Source organism: Mauremys mutica, chromosome 3 (genome assembly GCF_020497125.1).
Source record: "Mauremys mutica isolate MM-2020 ecotype Southern chromosome 3, ASM2049712v1, whole genome shotgun sequence".
Taxonomy (NCBI): Eukaryota; Metazoa; Chordata; order Testudines; family Geoemydidae; genus Mauremys; species Mauremys mutica.
This window is the reverse complement of record NC_059074.1, coordinates 141999457-142019832: the sequence shown is the minus strand read 5'-3', so window position 1 is coordinate 142019832 and position 20376 is coordinate 141999457. Positions and strand designations below refer to the sequence as shown.

Here is a 20376-nt window from a genome sequence, read left to right as displayed (position 1 = left end):
AAAAGGGCCCATGCAACTTGCAGGGATTTCACTTTAGTCACTGTACCTTGTAACTTTTGTCTAACTAACCCCCTCATTTTTGTATAGTTCCCCCTTTTGAAATTAAAGGCCACAGTGTTGGGCAGTTGAGATGTTCTTCCCACCACAGGGATGTTGAATGCTATTGTATTATGGTCACTATTTCCAAGTGGTCCTGCTACAGTTACCTCTTGGACCAGCTCCTGCGCTCCACTCAGGATTAAATCTAGAGTCGCCTCTCCCCTTGTGGGTTCCGTACCAGCTGCTCCATGAAGCAGTCATTTAAAGTATCGAAAAATTTTATCTCTGCATTTCGTCCTGAAGTGAAATGTTCCCAGTCAATATGGGGATAATTGAAATCCCCCACTATTATTGGGTTCTTAATTTTGATAGCCTCTCTAATTTCCCTTAGCATTTCATCATCACTATTACTGTCCTGGTCAGGTGGTCGATAATAGATCCCTACTGTTATATTTTTACTAGAGCATGAAATTTCTATCCATAGAGACTCTATGGAACCTGTGGATTCGCTTAAGATTTTTACTTCATTTGAATCTACACTTTCTTTAACATATAGTGCCACTCCTCCCCCTGCACGGCCTGTTCTGTCCTTCCGATATATTTTGTACCCCGGAATGATTGTGTCCCATTGATTGCTCTCAGTCCACCAGGTTTCTGTGATGCCTATTATATCTATATCCTCCTTTATCACAAGGCACTCTAGTTCACCCATCTTATTATTTAGACTTCTGGCATTTGTGTACAAGCACTTTAAAAACTTGTCCCTGTTTATTAGCCTGCCTTTTTCTGATGTGCCAGATTCTTTTTTATGTGACTGTTTATCATCTGATCCGGCCCTTACATTATACTTCTCATTCCTCTGCTCCTGACTATAACCTGGAGATTCTCTATCATCAGACTCTCCCCTAAGAGAAGTCTGTGTCCGATCCACACGCTCCTCTGCAGCAGTCGGCTTTCCCCCATCTCCTAGTTTTAAAAACTGCTCTACAACCTTTTTAATGTTTAGCGCCAGCAGTCTGGTTCCACTTTGGTTTAGGTGGAGGCCATCTCTCCTGTATAGGCTCCTGCCATCCCAGAAGTTTCCCCAGTTCCTAATGAACGTGAACCCCTCCTCTCTACACCATCGTCTCATCCACGCATTGAGACTCTGAAGCTCTGCCTGCCTACCTGGCCCTGTGCGTGGAACTGGGAGCATTTCTGAAAATGCCACCATAGAGGTCCTGGATTTCAGTCTCTTCCCTAGCAGCCTAAATTTGGCTTCCAGGACATCTCTCCTACCCTTCCCTATGTCATTGGTACCTACATGTACCACGACCACCGGCTCCTCCCCAGCACTACACATAAGTCTATCTAGATGCCTCGAGAGATCCACAACCTTCGCACCAGGCAGGCAAGTCACCATACGGTTCTCCCGGTCATCACAGACCCAGCTATCTACATTTCTAATAATCGAATCTCCCATTACTAACACCTGCCTTTTCCTAGAAACTGGAGTTCCCTCCCCCGGAGAGGCAACCTCAGTGCGAGAGGCAACTCCAGCACCATCTGGAAGGAGGGTCCCAACTACGGGAAGGTTTCCCTCTGCTCCCATTGACTGCTCTACTTCCCTGGGCCCTTCTTCCTCCTCAACAGCACAGGAGCTGTCTAAGCGGAGGTGGGACAATTCTACAGTGTCCCGGAAAGCCTCATCAACATACCTCTCTGCCTCTCTCAGCTCCTCCAGTTCCGCCACCCTGGCCTCCAAAGTCCGTACATGGTCTCTGAGGGCCAGGAGCTCCTTGCACCGACTGCACACATACGCCACCCGCCCCCAGGGCAGGTAATCATACATGCGACAGTCAGTGCAATAAACTGGATAGCCCCCACTCTGCTGCTGGGCTTCTGCCTGCATTGTCTCCTACTTAGTGAAAGGGTGGTTTACGGAAAGTAGTCTTGGAATATAATTTGGTTTATAGGTTTTAGGATTTTAGGGGGGGGCCACGGGGAAGGGGTTACGGCCGGCGAGGGACTCCCGCTCCCTTCCCAACTCCCTTGCGAAACTCCCTGTTAGCAGCCCCTGGTCGCAAAGCTCCCTGGTCGCTTGTGCGAGGCTTTATAAAGCCCTGGCCTGAGTGAATGCCCCGCCCACTGATTAAGGCTCAGCCAATTACCAGAGGCTTAGCATTTTGCTTGGACTGTAAAGGGGCATCCGTTGTGAACTGTAGTGGTATTAGGCATCCTTCAGCCTCGAGAGACCATGCATATGCGCCTCTGAGTGGTAAAGAATTTGAATTTACTCAGCTGGTTTTATGGCAACCGCGAACGTGGCTGAAGAGACCCACTCAAGAGAGGCAACCTGCCACATCTGTCACATTTAAAGGTGATGTTTCAACCTTTTGGGCTCTGCCTTCTGCAAGCTCTTTTCTCCTCTGTGAAGCTGTGGACTGCTTCCTCTCGTAACTCCGGAGACCTTTGTAAAGTTCTTGGTTCCAAAAGCTGCGGTCTTGAGTGTGATCTTCCCATTTGTCCACATCCATGTCCATTTCTTCTCACTTGCACACATCCTTGAAATGCAATTTTGGGCGCCCTTTGGGTCTTTTTCCAGATGCCAATTGACCATAGAAGATGTCCTTTGGGATGCACCCATCGTTCATTCGGCACACATGACCAAGCCAGTGGAGGCATCTCTGTTTGAGGAGTGTTTGCATACTGGGTATGCTGGCCTGCTTGAGCATCTCAGGGTTGGTGACTCTGTCCCTCCAGGAGATTCCAAAGATTTCTTGAAGGCAACGCATATGAAGGATGAGCCTCTTTTCATGGTGAATATAAGGTCCATGTCTTGCTCCCATACAAACGTGTGCTGATAACACACGCACGATACGTGCAGATCTTTGAGTGTTCTGTCAGTTTGTTGTTTTGCCATACAACAGGCCAGTCTAGACATTGTTGTGGTGGCTTTTCCAATGCTGATGTTGAGTTCCGTTTCAAGTGAAAGGTTGACTACAATAGTGGATGTGAACTCGTTCACCACTTCAAGTTCATAATTGTTGATCTTGATGGAGGGTGCTTCCTCATCTGCTTGGCATATTATGTTAGTCTTTTTTAGGCTTATAGTAAGCCCAAAGTCTTGGCTGGCTTTGGAAAAACTGTCCTTTAGGCTTTGAAGATGAGCTTTTATGTGGGTTGTCACTTCTGTGTCACCAGCGAAGAGGAGGTGTTGGATAAGGGCATCCCAAGTCTTGGTTTTAGATCTGAGTCTTGCAAGATTGAACAGCTTTCCATCTGATCTTGTGTGCAATTAGATCCCCTCAGGAACCAAAAGCTTGTTTCAGTAGCAGGGAGAAGAAGATCCCAAGCAGAGTTGGGTCAAGTATTCAACCTTGCTTAACTCCACTACGAATCTGGAAGGCCTCAGACACTGAGCCGTCATATTGGACTGTGACGTATCATGCTTAAGAGCTTGTGGGGGGCATCCAATCTTTTCTAGAAGTGCGAATAGTCCACTTCTACTGACAAAGTCAAAAGCCTTTGTGAGATCGATGAAGGCTATGTAGAGGGGCTTTTTTTGTTCTCTGCATTTCTCTTGTTGTTGTCTCAGCAAGAAGGTCATGTCGATGGTAGACCTTTCAGCTCTGAAGCCGCACTGTGATTCAGGATAGACTCTGTCTGCAAGGATCTGAAGTCTGTTCCGGACAACTCGGGCAAAGGCTTTTCCCATAATACTAAGAAGGGAAATGCCACGGTAGTTGTTACAATTGCTCCTATCATCCTTATTTTTATAGAGCAGGGGTAGGCAACCTATGGCACGTGTGCCAAAGGCAGCACACGAGCTGATTTTCAGGGGCACTCACACTGCCTGGGTCCTGGCCACCGGCCAGGGGGGCTCTGCATTTTAATTTAATTTTAAATGAAGCTTCTTAAACATTTTAAAAACCTTATTTACTTTACATACAACAATAGTTTAGTTATATATTACAGACTTATAGAAAGAGACCTTCTAAAAACGTTAAAATGTATTACTGGCACGCGAAACCTTAAATTAGAGTGAATAAATGAAGACTCGGCACAGCACTTCTGAAAGGCTGACAACCTCTGTTGTAGAATGATGATGTTGGCATCTCTCATTTCTTGTGGTACTTCGCCTTCTTTCCAGCATAGGAAGAGCAACTCATGAAGATGTTGCGGTAGAACAGGTTTTCTGCATTTTATGACCTTGGACACTATGCACTCTTTTCCAGGGGCCTTTCCATTGTGAACTATATAATACCCAATTTGCACATGACCAGGCAAGGAGAGAGAAGCATCTCTTAGCCCCTGCCTGGCAGCACAGGTGCCAGAGCAGGGGGAGCCAGGAGGCCAGGCCCATCTACTTTTCACCATGGGCCCCACCCCTGCCCCTCCTCTTCCCCCGAGGCCCCGTCCCCCAGAGCCGGGTCAGGGTAAGAGCCACACAGGCAGCTGTGCAGAGCTGCGGACCCTCCACCTGCTCTGGGCAGGAACACGGGCCAGGGGGTGCTGTCATGCCCCCCTACCCTGGGCAGGTGGAGGGACCCGGGCTCCCTGGCCTCGCTCTGGCTTGAGGTACTTATGATAACTTTTTAAACCCTCTCTGATTCTTACATGTACCTCTACTTATTAGGAACCTGGGGGAAGAGAAGGGGCAGGGGTGGGGCCACAGAAGGGGCAGGGGCCCCTGGCCCCCTCACTTTTGGGAAGGCTCCTCTGCCCCCTGCCTGGCAGGTTTATGTGGCCTGCCTTAACTCATAGACCTACAGAACATAATTTTCAGCATATATACATAACTCCACCTATTTCCCATACATACATCTTGCAATGATTGTGACTACTAGCGTGGTACAGGCTTTCATTAGAGACCTTACATGACATTCTTTGTATGCAGCATTGTTGTAGCCATATTCGTCCCAGGATATTAGAGACACAAGGTGGGTGAGGTAATAGTTTTATTGGACCAACTTCTGTTGGTGAGAGAGAAAAGCTTTTGAGCTTGCACAAAGAGGTATGAGAGAGCTGCAGGGGTGAAAGTAGACATAGGGACTTACCAGTACGGGGCTGGGTTGGGGCCGGCTCTGGCCCCCGGAAGGGGCGGGGCCTCGGGCGGAAGGGGTGCGGATGGGGGGTCAGAGCCAGCTCCAGCCCGCCCTGTACCAGTAAGTACCCTCCCTCTCCCCCACGGGGGTAGCAGCAGCTGCTGGGGGCTCCGTCAGCAGTTTAAAGGGCCCAGGGCTCGGCCACTGCTACGGCCCTGGCCCTTTAAACCGCTGCCGCTGCTACCCCAGGGCTCTGGCAGCAGGGCTCCAGGGGCTATTTAAAGGGCCCAGGGCTCCCCTGCCTCTACTGCCCCAGGCCCTTTAAATAGCTGCCGGAGCCTGCCGGAGCAATGGCCAGGCTCTGGAAGCGGGGCTTCGGCTCCTGGGGCTGTAGAGGCAGTGGGAGCCCCGGGCCCTTTAAATAGCTGCTGGAGCCCCACCGTTACTCCAGGGCACGGGGGGCTATTTAAAAGGCCCAGGACTCCCCTGCTTCTACCACCCCGGCTCTTTAAATAGCCCAGGGCAGTAGAGGCAGTGGGAGCCCTGGTCCTTTAAATAACCCCCGGAGCCCCACTGCCGCCACCCCAGGACTCCAGCAGCGGGGCTCTGGTGGCTGGGAGCCCCAGGCCCTTTAAATTGCCGCCTGGGGAAGCCGGGTGCCCCGGTACACCATACCAGGGCATACCAGCTTACTTTCACCTCTGGATAGCTGGATATAGTGTCAGTTATAATGACTTGTATGTTGTGGACACCTACCTGTCTATCTTAGATTTGTATATGGAGCCCATTGCTATTGTATCTGAGCTCTTCACAATCTTTCATGGATTTATCCTTACCACAGGCCTGTGAGGTAGGAAAGTAGTATCATTTCCACCTGCCGCCTAGGAACTAGATGGAGATGGCTAATTTATTTCACAAAGGGCATCTATACAGCCTGTAACAAAGTTAAAGTTACTACCGACTTGTGTCTGATAACCTAGAGGTTAAATATTCTGTATCTCATTACCAATCTGCAGAGCTACACAGACTTCTGCCCAGTAATTTTCTAAGGAACAAAGTATTTTAAGGCAGTTTACCTGGAATCCTGTTAATGGGAAACGGCAAGTTTCTCTTTCAGTGGTCTTTCAGGTCTTTTGTACTGCAGACAGATTTGTTCTGCCTCTAGCAGCCAGGTCACTGTTGTTCTGGCAGGATCCCTGGTCTCTTGGTCTGGGGACTGATTTATTTTGTCTTTGATGGACTGCCAAGTTGTTTTCCTTGCTGCATATGCTGTTTCCTCCTCTGCAATGTAAGTTGTTAACTTGGCAGTATGTAGGACTGTGATATTGGCTTGGTGCCATCCTTCTCTTAATTCATTCTAATTCATGCCACACTTAGAGATTTTTTTGCTGTGTTTGCATATTGCTTACCCCCTTTTTGGTTCATAGGTTTTCCATTTTTTTAAAGATATCGTTGCCAAAAAGGCCCTGAGACTTGAGACTAGTTCATGTAAGTATAAATCCTTAAATGAAGTTTCTATTGCTCCTGCTGATCCCACTGGAGGATTGAGGCCATAAACTGCTTGAGTTTCCAGTGGTATAGATATTTACCCTACTGCTCACATGGGGTTTGATTACACTGGATTGGCGCAGTTGTATTTACTGATCATTGCCAACCCCAAGCATTCAAAAACCATAAATCAAGCTCCCAAAATCATGAGATTGGCTTAAAATTCATGAGATTTTTTTTAAAAATTGGTTTCTTTTATCTGCCTTCTGGTTTCTGAGCTCTTAGCCTTCACTTGATTCATGTTTTCAAGGTTTCTTCCACAACCACGAGGACTAGAAACTTTGCTTTTGTATTGTTTGTACAGTGCCTAGCACAGGGGTTGGCAACCTACGGCACACGTGCCAAAGGTGGCAGCCCACCGCCGCCCTGGGGTTCCGGCTGCTGCCCCGTTGTCAGCTGGGGTCCCGGCCGCCGGCCCCACTCAGCGCCTGCTGCTGGCCTGGGGTTCCAGCTGCCAGCCCCGCTCAGCCTCCTGCCGGCCTGGCTGAGCAGAACCCCAGGCTGGTAGCAGGCTGAGGGGGGCCGGCGGCTGGGATCCCAGCTGGCAGGAGCTGGTGGAAGGAACCCCAGACTGGCAGCGGGTCTGGGGTCCCGGCCACTGGCCCCGCTCAGCCCAGACTGGCAGCCCAGACTGGCAGCGGGCTGAGCAGGGCCTAGCATCCTTGTCTGGGGTTCCAGCCACCAGCCCTGCTCAGCCCGCTGCCGGTCTGGGGTCCAGCTGCTGGCCCTGCTCAGCCTGCTGCCGGTCTGGGGTTCCATTCACTCAGCCGGCAGCGGGCCAGTGTCAGGCTGAGCGGGGCCGGCAGGGGGCTGAGCAGCTCAGTCTGCTGCTGGTCTGAGGTCCCGGCCACTGGCACCACTCAGCCGGCTGCCAGCCTGGGGTTCCGGCTGCCAGCTCCTGCCAGCCAGGATCCCAGCCGCCAGCCCCCCTCAGCCCGCTGCCAGCCTGGGGTTCTGCTCACTCAGGCCAGCAGGAGGCTGAGGGGACCGGTGGCTGGGATCCCGAATGGCAAGGGGCCAGCAGCTAGAACCCCAGACCGGCAGCAGGCTGAGCCACTCAGCCCCCCGCCGGCCCCGCTCAGCCCGACACCGGCCCGCTGCCGGCTGAGTGAATGGAACCCCAGACAAGGGTCCCAGGGAGGATCACACTAAATTGATACGATCTGCGTTTTAATTTTATTTTAAATGAAGCTTCTTAAATATTTTAAAAACCTTATTTACTTTAAATACAACAATAGTTTATTTATATGGTATTGGCGTAGAGAGAGACCTTCTACAAACGTTAACATGTATTACTGGCACGCGAAACCTTAAATTACAGTGAACTTGGGATACCACTTCTGAAAGGTTGCCGACCCCTGGCCTAGCACAATGGGGTCCTGGTCTATGACTGGGGCGCCTGGTAATAGTACTAAATATTACTGTGTTCAAATTATTTTGATTTAGAAATTGTTACCCACATGCATCCGACGAAGTGGGTATTCACCCACGAAAGCTCATGCTCCAAAACGTCTGTTAGTCTATAAGGTGCCACAGGACTCTTTGCTGCTTTTACAGATCCAGACTAACACGGCTACCCCTCTGATACTTACCTGACTGAGGCACTTATTTCCCACTATATCTGTGCTGTATCCATGCTCTGGTTTGAATGCAGACTGTGGAGTGAAGTTTATATTATTACAAGGTTTGCTCTACTATGCTTTGTCAAAAAACAACAGAAATATTAAATGGTTTTTGTTTCCCAAGAAGTGTGCTGGGTGGAGGGGGGGGGCGGGGGTAGAAAGGATATTCTTGTGGTTCAGCCGTTGGATTGATAGGGATGAGCCTCTCCCACTTCTTTCAGATTAGATTCACTTCAGTGTTGTTCCCTTGCCAGCAATTTAGGGTTCTCCTCCCCACCCCAGTACCATCTGCATCTAAGCCTTGCATACTTTGCAAATTGTGCAGGTCGTAACACGCTCTTTACAAAGCCTGCAGCAAACTGATGTGCGTAATATATCAAACTGAAATCTGCATTAAATATACTTTTAAGCGATACACTAGTATATTTAGGAATGTGTCACATTGTGGTAGTACCGTGGGGTCCCTTTGTATAAAGCACAGTACAAACACATGACAAAAAGATGCTCCCAGTCCCAAAGACCTGTATAATACAGTTTAAAATATGTTTATTATATATATGGTTTTTAAAAGTGGTTATGTCTTTAGTTTTGGGTACTTATGATAACTTTTTAAATCCTCTCTGATTCTTACATGTACCTCTACTTATTAGGAACTTTTTGAGAAGTGATGTTTGAAGCTCTTACAAGAATCTATTTTGCAGATATGACAAACCAAGAAATTGTTAGCAATGTTTTTGAAAAGTTATCATAAAAGTTTCTATACATTTTCTAGTGACTTGTCCATTTCCCATATCTCAAACTCCTTGTGTAATATGGCCCAAACATTCCAGATAAATCCGGACTGGATTGATTTATTTCTAGTGAAGCTGAAAGGATGATGGGTTAGCTGAAAATTGGTCTTATTTCAAGCTAGCTTTACCTTTAACTGTGGAAGGACTGGATCCCTTAATAATATTAGCTTTCTCCTTTGTATAAATTCAATAATAGTGGAAGTCTTGTTACTTTCTTCTATTTTATTAAAAATATATATGACTTAAACATTTGGGAAAACCCTGTTGAGGTCATTTTCGTTACAATGGTGCAGTGAAGACAGGATCTTAAAAGTACTGATAAATTCTGGTAACTTCCATAAAAGCAAATAAGTGTGTTATAGCTAGGGTGACTATATTTCCCAAAGGGAAAACGGAACACCGCATGGAGCTAGCCCGAGCCACTCATCCAAGCCCCCTTTCCCACGCAGGGCTGGTGTTGCTGCTCACCTGAGCCCTGCCTGCCCTCCTGCATGGGGCTGGCATTGTCACTTCCCTCCCTGCCCCCCACATTTTCTTTCACACCCCACTTTTTTTTACAAAAGTGGGCATTTGTCCCATTTGCTCTTGCCAACAGCTCAAGTTGGCAAGAGCAAATGGGACAAATGACCACTTTTGCCAAAAAAAGTCAGGACGGCCAGGACAGGGCTTAAAAAAGAACGTACGGTCACCCTAATTATAGCCCATAAAATTGTAACAAGTGGTTTGTGAGTGTGTGGCTTATCAAAGTGAATTGGTAGCAGTTCTCAAATTTCACTGCTCCTCAACCTCCTTCTGACAACAAAAATTACTGTACAATCCTGAGAAGAGGGACCAAAGCCAGAGCCCAAGCCCACTGCCCTTCAGCCCCGGATGTGTCTGTGTGTGGTGGGGGGGCGAAGCCTGAGCCCTGCCGCCCAGGGCTGAAGCCTTTGGTCTTTGGTTTCAGTCTCGGGTGGTGGGGCTCAGGCTTCAGTTTCAGCCCAGGGCCTGAGCAAGTCTAATGCCAGCCCTGGCGACCCCATTAAAATGGGTTTGCAACCCACTTTAGGGTCCTGACCCACAGTTTGAGAACCGCTTAACCTAATCCCGCAAGTAAAGGTTTAAAACAAATGGTACAGTGGCATTAATCACCCCAACTCCTATACACAATGTATAGTTTAAAGAAAAAAATAAGCAAAGGAGTGAGGACACAAGTGAATACACAGAGAATAAACTTCCCCTTCACTGATGCAGAGTTTCTCTGTAATCCATAACAGCACAAGTAAATTGTCCGTAGTGAATAAATGAGTCTAAGGCATGAGTGAAAGGTTTTAATTACATGAATTTTGCAAAAAAAATAATCAGACTAGGAGTCTTTCCAGGGCTCTAAATATTATTTGTATCCTAGCATAAAGATTTCTCCCTACAAAAAAATAGTTCTGCACAAGAATTATGTCAAGGCACAGATACCACATTTTTAAGGTAGTCTTGAATCCCAGAACAAGGGTACTGTCACAACAATAATTGGAATAAAACTATTTCCTATGATGGTTCTGTGGGTGTTTAAAAGAAAGCTTTCTGTTGTAGGTAGGAGACCTTGGGAAGTGGCTTTGGGGCATTTTTTAGCAGTACTTTGATGTACTGTATGTATGTAGATGCTTGGTTTTTGAGGAAGACCCTACAGATATGGCTAGATCAGACCTCAGAGGGTGCCATCCAAATGGGTAATAATGAGGACATAAAACTATCATAAGCTGATCCTTTCTAGTGGAAGAAGATAATACTGCTGTGACAGGCATCCATCAGGTGCTGCTGTTACAGTCTCACACATCATTTTTCATAGTTTGTGAGTACGTTTTTGGTCTTGGAAGAAATGTTTATGGTAGTTTTTTAGTTTACAAGGTTCTGTGTAGATTAGAAAGTGCTGTGTGAACAACAGGGGAGTTTGGTCTCTGCCTTGGTTTCTGACTAGAGTCAACTCTTGAGGCAGAGTTACTCCCTGTGTGCTGTTTAACCATCTGGTTTCAGGACTTTGTAAATTAAGTAAGTTATATGTAGAATATGCCCAGATTCTGTGTCACTCATTTTTCATCCACTGAGGCGCCAACTTGGAAGGCCCTGAAATTCTGCTACCGCTTGGGAGAGAGGGGACACTGACACTGGTGTCAGAATGAGACACTAGTGTCAGAAGTCAACAATGCTTAGCATTCATATAGTGCACTATAAACACCAATCAATTTTCAAACCACTTCTATGAAGGCGGATAGAAAGCATGGTCTCCATTTTATAAAAACGGAAACCAAGGCAGAGAGGTCAATTGACTTTCTCAAGACCACAATGTGGATAAATGAGGTGCGCTTAGCTCCCAGTCCTCTGCTCAGACAACTAGGGAATGTTCCATTTTATAGATGAGTATACATTTCTGTAATGCTTCCTGTTCTCATTGGTAGTTATTTGTATTACTTATGCTAATGTAGTCTTACTTATTTTGATCATCCAGTACATTTAGTAAAGTTTGTTTCTCTACAATACAGAAACTGTTAGTAGACATGTCATGAATAGTGTAAAGATGCTCACACTGTAACACGGTAACATCCTGTTAAATAGAGAGATCCATTGATTATATCACTGTATAGTGTTTCTCTAAACAAAAGCTCACTGTTGAAATGATCATTGTATTGTCACTAATGTTTACATGGTTAGGATTTGTAAACCTGTTGTAAACTTCCTAAATAAAGTGAAAAAAATAGTGAAAAAAAATAGTAAAAGAATTATGTTAGCGTAGTGTCAGCCCACATAAGCTGAAAATGTTGTTGTTGTTTTTTTAAACCCAGCAGTTTACCAAGATCTATTTATGTATGTGTTTATATGTGGTGTTTACTTCTGGTTTGACTGTGTTTTTTATCTACCTTAGGACGTTTATTTACTCATTCTTCACGAGAGGCAGACCTTTCCCACTGCAGATACTTCTCTTTGGCGTGCTATTCTGTATCTATAATGGTTTCCTTCAAGGGTACTACATGATTTACTGCGCTCAATACCCAAAAGATTGGTTCACTGACTTCAGATTTACATCAGGTAATTACAGACTACAGGATTTCCAGTATCTACTCTCTAAGCAGTTTGGAAGCATTTTGAATTGTGTTCTAAACTTTATTGCAGCTGCGAGTCAAAGTCAGTGGTGATGGGAATCCGCACAACACCTGCCTGCTGGACTCGGTACTCCGGGGCTGAAGCACCCACAGGGAAAAAATGGTGGGTGCTGCTGAGCACCCACCGGCAGCCCCCTATTAGCTCCCCCCACCCCTCCAGTGCCTCCCGTCTGCCAGCAGGCCCCGCGGATCAGTGCCTCTCCATGCCTCCTGCCTGCCGCAATCAGCTGTTCTGCAGCGTGCAGGCAGGAGACTGGGGGGAGGGGGAGGAGCAAGGACGGGGAGCGCTCAGGGGAAGGGGTGGAACTGGGCGGGAAGAGGCGGGGCAGGGGTGGAGTGGGGTGGGAAGAGGTGGGGCATGGGTGAGGGCTGGGGAAAGGGGTGGAGTGGAGACAGGGCTTGGGACAGAGCCGGAAGTCTAGCACCCCACGGCATTTTGAAAAGTTGGCGCCGGTTCCTGCTGGCCCAGATGTAAAGAACTTTTACAATGCAAATAGAGGAGTTAAATGTAGTAGCTTTTTCCCGAGCAGCCACCTTTGAAAACACCAGCTATTAAAGCACAGACTCAGATCATTAGCCTTGCTATAGCCTTCTTGGCACCACATTAGACCACTGCTTTGTTAAGGCCTGAGGAGTTGCAAATTCCACATGAACTTCTCAGGCCTTGTCTACACTAGGGATTCCCCCTAATTCCAGCCGTCGATGGCCATTCATCAGTGAAGTTGCACTGCTGCGGACAAGACAAAGCCACAAGCTCCGTCTGTGCAAATTGTGGCTTTCCTTGCCCATATAAGGGGCTTGCACTGATGCAGCTATACTGATGGCTGGTGACTGATGGATGAAGTCAGGGCAAATCCCCTATGTAAACAAGGCCTCATAGACTAACTTCCTTCTCCACCTGAGGCACATGCAAAGACTAAAGAACAAATTTGGTCCTGGTGTAAGTAGGTTCAACTCCACTGACTTCAGTGATGTAATATGCAGGCTGAATTTGGCTCTGGAAATTCACTGAGAGTGAGTTATTGAGCAAGGGAAGCCAGCTGATGTGCTCAGTTCAAGGAAAATTTTTTTAAAATGTGCATACAAGAAATGATGATAAATGGGCGGGGGGAATCTTCTTTTGGGCTTTTTTTTGCCTTATGTAAAATGCCCTTACTTATAACTACAGCCCTATATATTCTGCAATATGCTGGGGGTCTGTGTTCTGCAGAAAGATCTCATGACTTATTATTTGAATTGCAGTAATGCCTGGAGGCTTCAACTGAGGTCAGAGTCCCATTGTGCTAGACCAGGGGTCGGCAACCTTTCAGAAGTGGTGCCCTGAGTCTTCATTCATTCACTCTAATTTAAGGTTTCGCGTGCCAGTAATGCATTTTAACGTTTTTAGAAGGTCTCTCTCTATATGTCTATATTATATAACTAAACTATTGTTGTATGTAAAGTAAACAAGGTTTTAAAAATGTTTAAGAAGCTTCATTTAAATTTAAATTAAAATGCAGATCTTATCAGTTTAGTGCAGTGGTTCTTAACCTGGGGTGCACGCACCCCTTGGGGGTGCGAGATGCCCTTTCTGGGGGTGCGAGACATGCGAGATTTTTTTAGAAGGTAAATCATAGAAAACACAAATTAAGCACAGGCACATAAGTACTTTGTTTCATCAAACCTATGTATTTATTAACATTATACATGTTTTAACAATTACTGTAATATACAAACAAAGTTTTTAAGTTTTCAAATTTTTAAGCTAATTGTAGTGTAATTTTTATAAGGGCTGCGGAGCACTGGGACCAAGCCAGGAGCAGAGCCCTGGGCTGGCTGCTGGTACCCCAGGCTGGCAGGAGGGCCGGCGGATGGAACGCCAGACCATCAGCGGGCTGAGCGGAGCTGGTGGACAGAACCCCCGACCGGCAGCAGGCTGAACGGCTCCTGCCAGCTGGGGTCCCAGCCACTGGCCCCACTCAGCCGCTGCCGGCCGGGGGTTCCGTTCACGCAGGCCGGCAGCGGGTTGAGCAGGGCCGGTGGCTGGGACCCCGGCTGGCAGCAGCGTGCCAGTAAAAATCGGCATACGTGCCGCCAGTTGCCAACCCCTGTGCTAGACACTCAGAACAAACCTAGCAAAAGTTTGCCCCTGCTTACAGTCTAAATAGACAAGACAGAGTGAGGAGGCCAGAGAGGTGAAAAGACTTGCCCCAGGTCACCAGAAGTCAGCAGTAGAGCCAACATAGAGCAAGGTCAGGGTGGATTATATACAGTTAGTATTACACTCCACTTTCTTGCACCTCAGTTTAACCCTTTCCTAAAAGCAAGCCCAGAGTTCTGTCTTTTCAGAAAGTATTACACAGCATAAAACCCCTGAATTTTGGTGTAACAGCTTCCAGTCACTTTCAGGAAAAGAAAGTACCACGCAATTTGCCTGATAAACAAATATTTATATATATGCAAACAAAGACAACCAGTGTAAAGAGTAGTTGAAGTATTAAATAACTTGTAAACAAAAAGCTATTGGCTAGTAAATCTATGTGTGTGTGTCCTTCCAAACAGACTTTCACAAACTTGCTGCTGCTATTAAAAATGCAAGGCTTTAGCATAACACCTACACTCTACTTTCACACACAAATAAACAGTCTTGTTTTCCTCCTGATCACCTTCAGAGATGATTTTCTCAGTCTATAGTGTGGTCCAAAAGGTAGCACATGCCACCTGAATTTGTTGGGCCTGGAATGACGCTCCAGAGGCTCTCCATCCCCAAATCAAACAGATATGGTCAATGGATTCTTCTAGCTAGCAGTTCTCAGTACTCTGTTAATAGAAGATTGGCTCTCCTAAGCTTGTGCATCAGACAGGAAGATTGTGTTTATAGCCAAGATGTTAGAGATGCTCAGGGGCGGCTCTAGGTATTTTGCCACCCCAAGCATGGCAGGCAGGCTGCCTTCAGCGGCTTGCCTGTGGGAGGTACCCGGTCCCGCGGATTCGGTGGCACACCTGCGAGAGGTCCGCTGAAGCCGCGGGACCAGCGGACTTTCCACAGGCATGCCGCCGAAGGCAACCTGCCTGCCGCCCTCGCAGTGACTGGCAGAGCGCCCCCGCATGGCTTGGCGTCCTGGTGCCTGGAGCCGCCCCTGGAGGTGCTCATGACCCAGCCCTGACAACCATAATGTATCTCACATGACACTCATGCACTTAGCAACCCAGTACACTTTCCTGCAGGCCCGCTTAGGCCTGGTCTACACTGCGGGGGGTGGGGGGATCAACCTAAGATACGCAACTTCAGCTACGAGAATAGCGTAGCTGAAGTTGATGTATCTTAGTTCAACTTACCTCGCATCCTCACGGCGCAGGGTTGATTGCTGCGGCTCCCCCATCAACTTTGCTTCCGCCTCTCGCCGAGCTGGAGTTCAGCAGTTGACGGGAGAGCGATCGGGGATCAATTTATCACGTCTACACTACACACGATAAATCAATCCCCGATAGATCAATCGCTACCCGCCGATCCGGCGGGTAGTGTCAGATGTACCCTTAGATGTGGCTTATTCAGCTGAGCAGCAGTAATGTCTGTAATTGTGTCCAGCAGCCAGTAGGAGACGCTGTGATACACAATCTGCCACATACTCTGTTTCTCCTGATGAATTACAGTGGGAGAAGCAGCAATGGGAGGAGGAGCGGGCAGCAGACTCCAGGGAAAAGACACCAGTTCCCCTGCCAGGCTCCCCCAGCTTCTGACAGACAGATAGCACTCTCTTGCCTCCAGCTAACCCTTCCAGATGCCCAGCCCTGCCAGACTCTTGGTTGTCCCTGTCCCCCCCAAAATACACCCCCTCAATTTTCCATCCAGTTACCCTCAGGCAACTGTCAGCAATTCCAGACTCACCAGCGCTCATCCAGTATCACCTTCGAACACTCATTCACCACCTTCCCCCAGACTCCTAGCACTGCCCAGCACCCACCTCTGTACATCCCAGATTCCCTCCAGCACTCGCCCACCCATATACCTTCTGTGACCTATCCCAACTACGGCAGTCAAGTTCTGCACAGCCCCATATCCTGCCCCTGTCACTGCTCAGGGCACGGTCTGTTGATCATAAGATGAATTTTATAATCCTATGTAAATAATTTGCAAATAGGAATGGCCATACTGGATCTGACCCAAGATCTATCTGGTCCAGTGACCTGTCTCTAATAGTGGCCAGTACTAAATGCTTTAGATGAAAGTGTAAGAGCCCTGCAATAAGCAGATGGATGATTTCCTCCCCACATTAGGTCTCATCTTGATCTCTGATCGTTAAGAGATTGGCCTAAGCCCTGAACATGAGGTTTAATATCCATTCCAATATTTCATTATTATTATTATTATATTTATTATGATAACTGGATATTCTTGTTAACCATATAAATACCCAATCCCTTTGTAAATCTTGTTACATTATGGATCCTGTGGAACAAATTGCCACAACCTAACTACACATTGTGTAAAAAGTATTTACTTTAATCGATTTTGAATTTGTCATCTTTTAATTTAATTGAATGTCCCCTTGTCCTTGTGTTACGGGACAGAAAGAATAAAAAACTCCTGATCTACCTTCGCTAAACCATTCATTATTTTATAGACTTCTATCATGTGCCCTCTTATTCAATCCCAATATTAAATCTTTCTTGATACAAGAGTTTTTCCAGGCCCTTAATAATCTCTTTGCCCTTTTCTGGGTCCCTTCTAGTTCAGCAATATATCCTTTTTGAGGTGGGGTGACCATTTCTACACACAGCATTCCAGATGAGGCCAAACCACTGATTTATATGAAGGCATTATAATGTTCTCCATATTATTCACCATCCCATTCTTTATACATCTTAACATTTAGTTTGCTTGTTTGACCATAGCTGCACATTGAGCAGAGGTCTTCACTGAACTGTTGACGGTGATACCAAGTCCCTGTCCTGAGTTGATGGAGTTAATTTAGAATCCTTTAAGGTGTATTAATAATTTATTTTTTTTCCTCCAATATGCATTATTTTGCATTTATCAGATCATCTGCCATCGTGTTATTCATTCACCTAAGTTACTCAGATCTCTTTGAAATTTCTCACAGTACTCTCTCTGGTCCTGACCAGCCTAAATAACTTTGTGTCATATGCAAATTTTGTTACCTCACTACCTATCCTCCTTTTCCAATCACTAACAAACGTATGAAACAATACAGGACTTAATACAGAACCATGAGTCACATCACTGTTAAATTTTAGTCATGATGAAAAATGACCATTTAATACTACTCTTTGCTTTGTTTCCTAGCTAGTATTTGATCTATGATATAATGCTTGCCTCTTATCCCATGACCTGGCTTCTTCAGTAGTCTCGTCTCTTCTCTGTTGTCAAAACCCTTTGGAAGCCTAACTACATTGTCAGGTAGTTCTCTTTTATCTGCTGTTTCAGTGAGGCATTCAAAAATACTAAGAGATTAGTGAATCATGATTTTCCTTTGTAGAAACCATGCTAATTAGACCCTATCATATGATCTCCAGATGTGCTATTATTCTGGTTTTAATTATCATTTCAACCAATTTGCCAGGTGCAGATGTAATGCTACTGGTCTATAATTCCCCTTATCATCCCTAGAGCCTTTTTAAAATATAGGAACAACGTATGCTACGGTCCAGTCCTCTGGACAGTGACTATTTTTAATGAATGCTTTTTGTTAGCATTTCATATCTGAGCTCCTTCAGAACTCTTGAGTCTACACCATATGGGTTTGGTGACTTATTGCTTCTTTAATTTTCAGTTTGCTTCAGCACCTCCTCTTCTGATATCAGAGGCCTTGGCTACACTGGCACTTTACAGCGCCGCAACTTTCTCGCTCAGGGGTGTGAAAAAACACCCCCCCGAGCGCAGCAAGTTACAGCGCTGCAAAGCGCCAGTGTAAACACTGCCCCAGCGCTGTAAGCGCAGCTCCCAGCGCTGTAAGCTAATCCCCACAGGGAGGTGGAGTACCTGCAGCGCTGGGAGAGAGCTCTCCCAGCGCTGGCGCCGCAACCACACTCGCACTTCAAAGCGCTGCCTAACTCTCTAGCAACATCTCATATTTATTACCAGAAAAGAGCAGATCTGGGGTAGGAATCTCCCCAATGGTTTCACCAGTGACGACTGATGCAAAGAAATCATTTAGCTTATCAGCAATGTCCTTTTCAACCTTAACTTCTCCCTTTAACCTCTGGTGCTGCACTGATTTTTTTCACAGGGTTCATACTACTGATGTATATGAAGACTCTCATATTGTTTGTTTGTTTTCACACCTTCAGCTATTTGCTCTTCAAAATCTATTTTGTCTCTTCTAATTTCCCTCCAATTGAATGCCTACTTTAATCTGTGCCTCTGTTTATTGGCTTCATTGGGGCAGATTTTCAAATGTTGAAGGATTCCTGTTCGGGCTTGAATAGCTTCTCGAACCATGCCATTTGGTTAATCCATTGCCTTCCTGGTTCCCTTTTTGTTTAGCTGTACATGTGTCTTCGGAGACTTTTTTTCCTCCCCCAGTAGCACACATGCCACCTCTAAGGATTTTACTTCTTTACTTTTAACTTTAGGGTATTAGTTCAGAATTTGCAAGGGTTCTGAATAACTCCTATATTTATAGAATTTTCACCTTGAGCTCTGATTGGCTCTGCTCTCAGGCTGAAGATGTGTAGGATAGACAGAACAGTTTGCCCATAATGGAAACTTTGTTTATGGCTTCAAGAAACTTATTGAGCTATCTCAGTAATTACAACACCCTTCTGGATGTTACTTGGCACTTCCAGCTGAGTCCCTAATTCTATTCCCTGCACAGAGACTTCAAACAAATCCATTCTGCCTTCCTGTTGCTCCTTCTCCTCTTTTTGGACTTAAACGGCTACAGTGTTGTGACAGGGGGTACCAGGCATTATTGCCCCCTGCCGAAAATCCTGTTGCCTTGGTGCACCCCGCCCTAGAGAAGCGGCACTGTAACAAGAGAATGGCAGCAAGTTTGGGATCTCTGTAGTTGTCTAGAAAGGCCTGCCTGGGGCAGCTGCTGGTGGAACCAGTGAGATTTGGTCCGCTAGTGGCTAAACGCACTGAAGCAGGCAGCAGCCAATCGGGGCCCAGCAGGCCAAATGAAAAGGGATGGGTGTTTCTATCAAATCAAATGGCAGTTCCTGGGAGAAGCCAGGGTAGGGAGGGAGGATGGAAAAAGGAAGGATCAATTGAACTTCCCTCTACCATAACCCAAGAGGCCAGGCCAGGCCAGGGCCTATTGTTGACCACACTTTGCAGTTAGGTCATGGAGAGACCTTATTACTGAAATTAGGTGAGCTGACTTCATGAGACACCACCTGACTCAGGCAATAAGTATATGGCATGGTTACGTTAGAAGAAAACTGAAGTCTCCTGAGTCCTACTCCAGTGTTGTATTTACTGCCTCTCACATGCACTGTTGGATTTTGTAGCAGCCCGCAGTGCATGGGAAAACATTCAAATCTAAACATTTGAATTGAATTAATACTGTGTTATTCATTGTGAACTCAGTGTGCTGAGTGATTCCTGTGAGGTGCCAAATGCCCTCAATTCCCACTGCAATCGGAATCAGGTCCAAAATGAACAACATGGCCAATGTTTAATTCAATACAAACGTTAGTGAATATTTCCTCAAGTATTTTAATTGGCTGTAACAATGCTTGCTTCTGATGCATGCACAAGATTGGGCTCTGCTGCAGAATGTCAGTAGTGGCACATAGCAGCGGTTGAGCAGGGGCTGATGAGTCAAAACAGGAGTATCTGCTCCTAGGGGAGGCTGGGATTTTAGACATTTTGCGCTGGCTGCTAAGCACTCTGTCTTTCCCCGCTCCCTTCTGCTTGATAAGAAGGGCATGAGGGCTCAATCTATGCACTTCACTCTAGGCTGCTGGGCGCAAGAGGAGAATTCTCTCCTCTTCTTATGACTGTTGGGAGGGGGCTGTCCCTCCCCGCTCCACGATGTCTAGAAAGGGCCAGGGAGCTTTGGACAGTTTTTTCTGTATCCTGACTTGTAGACACCGAGAATGAGACGATCTGGTCACTCCTGTTCACCCCAATCTGCTCGGGCACTGAGAGGGGGAAAAGGCGTGGGTCACCCAGAAGTGAAAAGAATCGGTCTGAGGGTCTCCTTAGGGACATAGACAAGGACATGACTAGGAAATGAGGTGCAAGCTACTTCCTGGTTTGAAGGAAATA

The 20376-nt window shown here is 46.6% G+C and overlaps 1 protein-coding gene across 2 annotated transcripts in view; it reads left to right on the top strand.

Annotated features, from left to right (window-relative positions):
* Nucleotides 1-20376, top strand: part of SRD5A2 (steroid 5 alpha-reductase 2) — a 79718-nt gene that overhangs the window by 43387 nt on the left and 15955 nt on the right. For both annotated transcript variants that reach the window (XM_045008647.1, XM_045008646.1), the window contains exon 2: nucleotides 11921-12084. In XM_045008647.1, the coding sequence (XP_044864582.1) occupies nucleotides 12027-12084 (58 nt within the window). In that variant the 5' untranslated portion in view covers nucleotides 11921-12026. The remainder of the gene's footprint in view (nucleotides 1-11920; nucleotides 12085-20376) is intronic.